Consider the following 2,500-nt stretch of genomic DNA (forward strand, 5'->3'; position numbering starts at 1 on the left):
TCAGGAAGTGAAGAAGGAACGAAGTGTGAGGCTTCTGCGCTACCAGGCACATCTAACGAAACTCAGGACACAAACACGAGAGAGAAGAGGTCAAAAGGTCAGTTGTGGCTTCCCTACTGGTGATTCATTTAAGGAGATAATGTAGCTTACTTTTTTTTAGGTATTGTTAAGACCGCAATTATTTTGTTGTATTAATTTTTAATACCATTTTACTGGTATGTATGAATGTACAATCTATATTACTTTTTGTTCTAATTGCGCTAAGTTATGTACTACCTAGAGAAATGATAAGGAGTCTGTGCAAGGAAAACAGTCTATTATCATGTGGATAAAGCCAATCAAATAACATGTGGGAAAAAACTAAAAATGCTTGTGATTAAAAAGAGAAAATGAAGGGGAGGTACAGATCCCTCTCATCGTACACGAGTGTTTGTGTGTCTCCATCCTACAATCTGGACACCCATCAGAGTGGCCACTCACGTAAGCCTAATGCCCATATTTTGGGCAGTGAAGCATTCAGATCCATTGGGTTAATGAATAAGAATGATCTTTTTGTTTATTGACTGGATATGTCTCCAAAATGTTCTCTTTAGCCTAATTCAAACAAATTCTAAATATCCCCACCTCTCTCTTTCTCTCCCTAACAGGTTGTGTTGGAGGTGGCGTGGGTGTTGTAGGTCCATCCAGCAGCCGTGGCCTGTGTGTGTCGGAGGGCATGCTAGGCAGTGTTGCTGAGATCACTGAGACGCTAAATCACTCTACCATATCAAAACATTCACAGGTTTGTGTTGATGTTGCTTTGGGATTGTATTGGGCCTGTGGTTAAGAGATGACAGGATATTTTTTGATGAGCGAGTTTTCTCTTCCTCCTTCTCCGTTTCTTTTCCTGTGAATGATCTTCTGTAAGAAATGTACTCACCCATTTTGTCACAAAGGTAAATGAGTGGAAGAAAATAAAATTTAAGATAGGCCTAAGCAAAATGGTAAATAAATATATATTTTTTTCCTCCTAATCTAGTCTTTTGGTTGGTGTGATGGAGAGGACTCATCCATGCCCACTGTCATTAGCAGTAGTTCCCACAACACGAGGGGGCACAAACGTCTCCGAAGAAATGCCGCATCAGCTGGCTCAATCGCAACAACTACCCTCGGCGATGCTCACTCGGTGGACATTGTCTATTCTAAAAGTGCCAAAGGTGAGGGTTACGATGGGGAGCTGGTTATTGGTGGGTAGTTCTCTGATGCACATGTGCTAATAAGTTTGTTAAAAATGGTTTTGATATAGGGTGTATTGTATATCGTATATACTATGCTTTGATATTGTGTTTTGAATGTCTCTGTGTTGTTCTAGTATGTCTTGATTTTGGAATGTACCGTGTCTCCTCTATCTTGTGATTAAAATTCCAGGGGACAAGGGCAGCAGTGTGCATTACCGGACGGGTGCTCATCACGGCAGTACCTCCCTGGGGCTGGAGGGGGTCTCTGGAGGGGTGACTGCCGTCTCCTCCACCACACCATCTCCATCATCACTTCCTTCAGCAGCTGAACCTCCATCTCACCCTGTCAGCTTAGAGGTGAATATGTGAAAAGAGGGTTTTGGCATGAATAGTTATTGTAATGGGATATGATCCGTGTAATTGTTTAAAGGTGTTTGCACATATTGAAAATTTTGGTCTTGGTTATAGAAATAAAAGTAACCCATTTCCATACAAATCCAGGTAATTATTGGCGAAGACAGTGGCAGGCGGCACCAACAGCATCACCACCACCATCGTCACCACCACAGTCGGCACCACCACCACCATCAACCCCACCACCGCTACCACCAACATCCTCCCCATCACCACAGTCGAAAACTCTCTCTCGCACCCACCTGTGGCTCTGAGCTGGGTAACATTTCCGTTATTGAGGAACGGAGCAACACCTGTGATAACAATGCTGGAAGCTGTTGCAGTGTGAATAGGTGAGTCCAGTGCTGTGAAAGCATGTTGGGGTGTGATCTGGGCTTGGGATTATAAAGATTGCATGTTATGTTTATTGATATTTTGGTAGTGGCTGGGTCCACTGAAATAGGCGCAACCAGTTATATTACCGTGCAATGTAATGGATTTTATTGTGTGTGGCCTCTCGAGAGTACTTCATTGGATGTCGTAATAGAGAGTTTGAGGTTAAAGAAATGTGTTTTAATTTTATGTTTTTTATATGAATAATAAAATATAAATGAGAAAAATATTAAACATTTTTGTTTTCAAATTTTTTTTTATACCTATTGTCATTGTAATGCCTTGAAAATCTTATCTTTGAAGTTTTAAGTCAATTTCATTTTCTTCTGCAGTGAGGGTGAGACAGATGAAGAGGGTCCAACCAAAGGATCGCATTCGCCTCTGCTAACACGCCACCAGAGTCTTGAGGGGAAAAGTTCGGGGGGGCGCAGGGTCCGCTCCGGCAACACAAGGCTGGCACCCACGCCTCGAAACTCGGGCCGTGCGTACCAGCCTCT

At 42.6% G+C, this 2,500-nt stretch overlaps 1 protein-coding gene across 1 annotated transcript in view; it reads left to right on the forward strand.

Moving 5' to 3' along the window:
- The window catches only part of LOC125032442 (pecanex-like protein 1), a 24,499-nt gene that overhangs the window by 8,741 nt on the left and 13,258 nt on the right, over positions 1 to 2,500 (forward strand). The window contains exons 4-9 of the mRNA XM_047623567.1: positions 1 to 97; positions 648 to 781; positions 1,019 to 1,196; positions 1,408 to 1,574; positions 1,719 to 1,963; positions 2,336 to 2,500. The exon at positions 1 to 97 is cut by the window's left edge and continues 32 nt beyond it; the exon at positions 2,336 to 2,500 is cut by the window's right edge and continues 1,228 nt beyond it. Coding sequence (XP_047479523.1) covers positions 1 to 97; positions 648 to 781; positions 1,019 to 1,196; positions 1,408 to 1,574; positions 1,719 to 1,963; positions 2,336 to 2,500 — 986 coding nt within the window. The remainder of the gene's footprint in view (positions 98 to 647; positions 782 to 1,018; positions 1,197 to 1,407; positions 1,575 to 1,718; positions 1,964 to 2,335) is intronic.

The sequence above is a fragment of the Penaeus chinensis genome, chromosome 14 (assembly GCF_019202785.1).
Source record: "Penaeus chinensis breed Huanghai No. 1 chromosome 14, ASM1920278v2, whole genome shotgun sequence".
Classification (NCBI taxonomy): domain Eukaryota; kingdom Metazoa; phylum Arthropoda; class Malacostraca; order Decapoda; family Penaeidae; genus Penaeus; species Penaeus chinensis.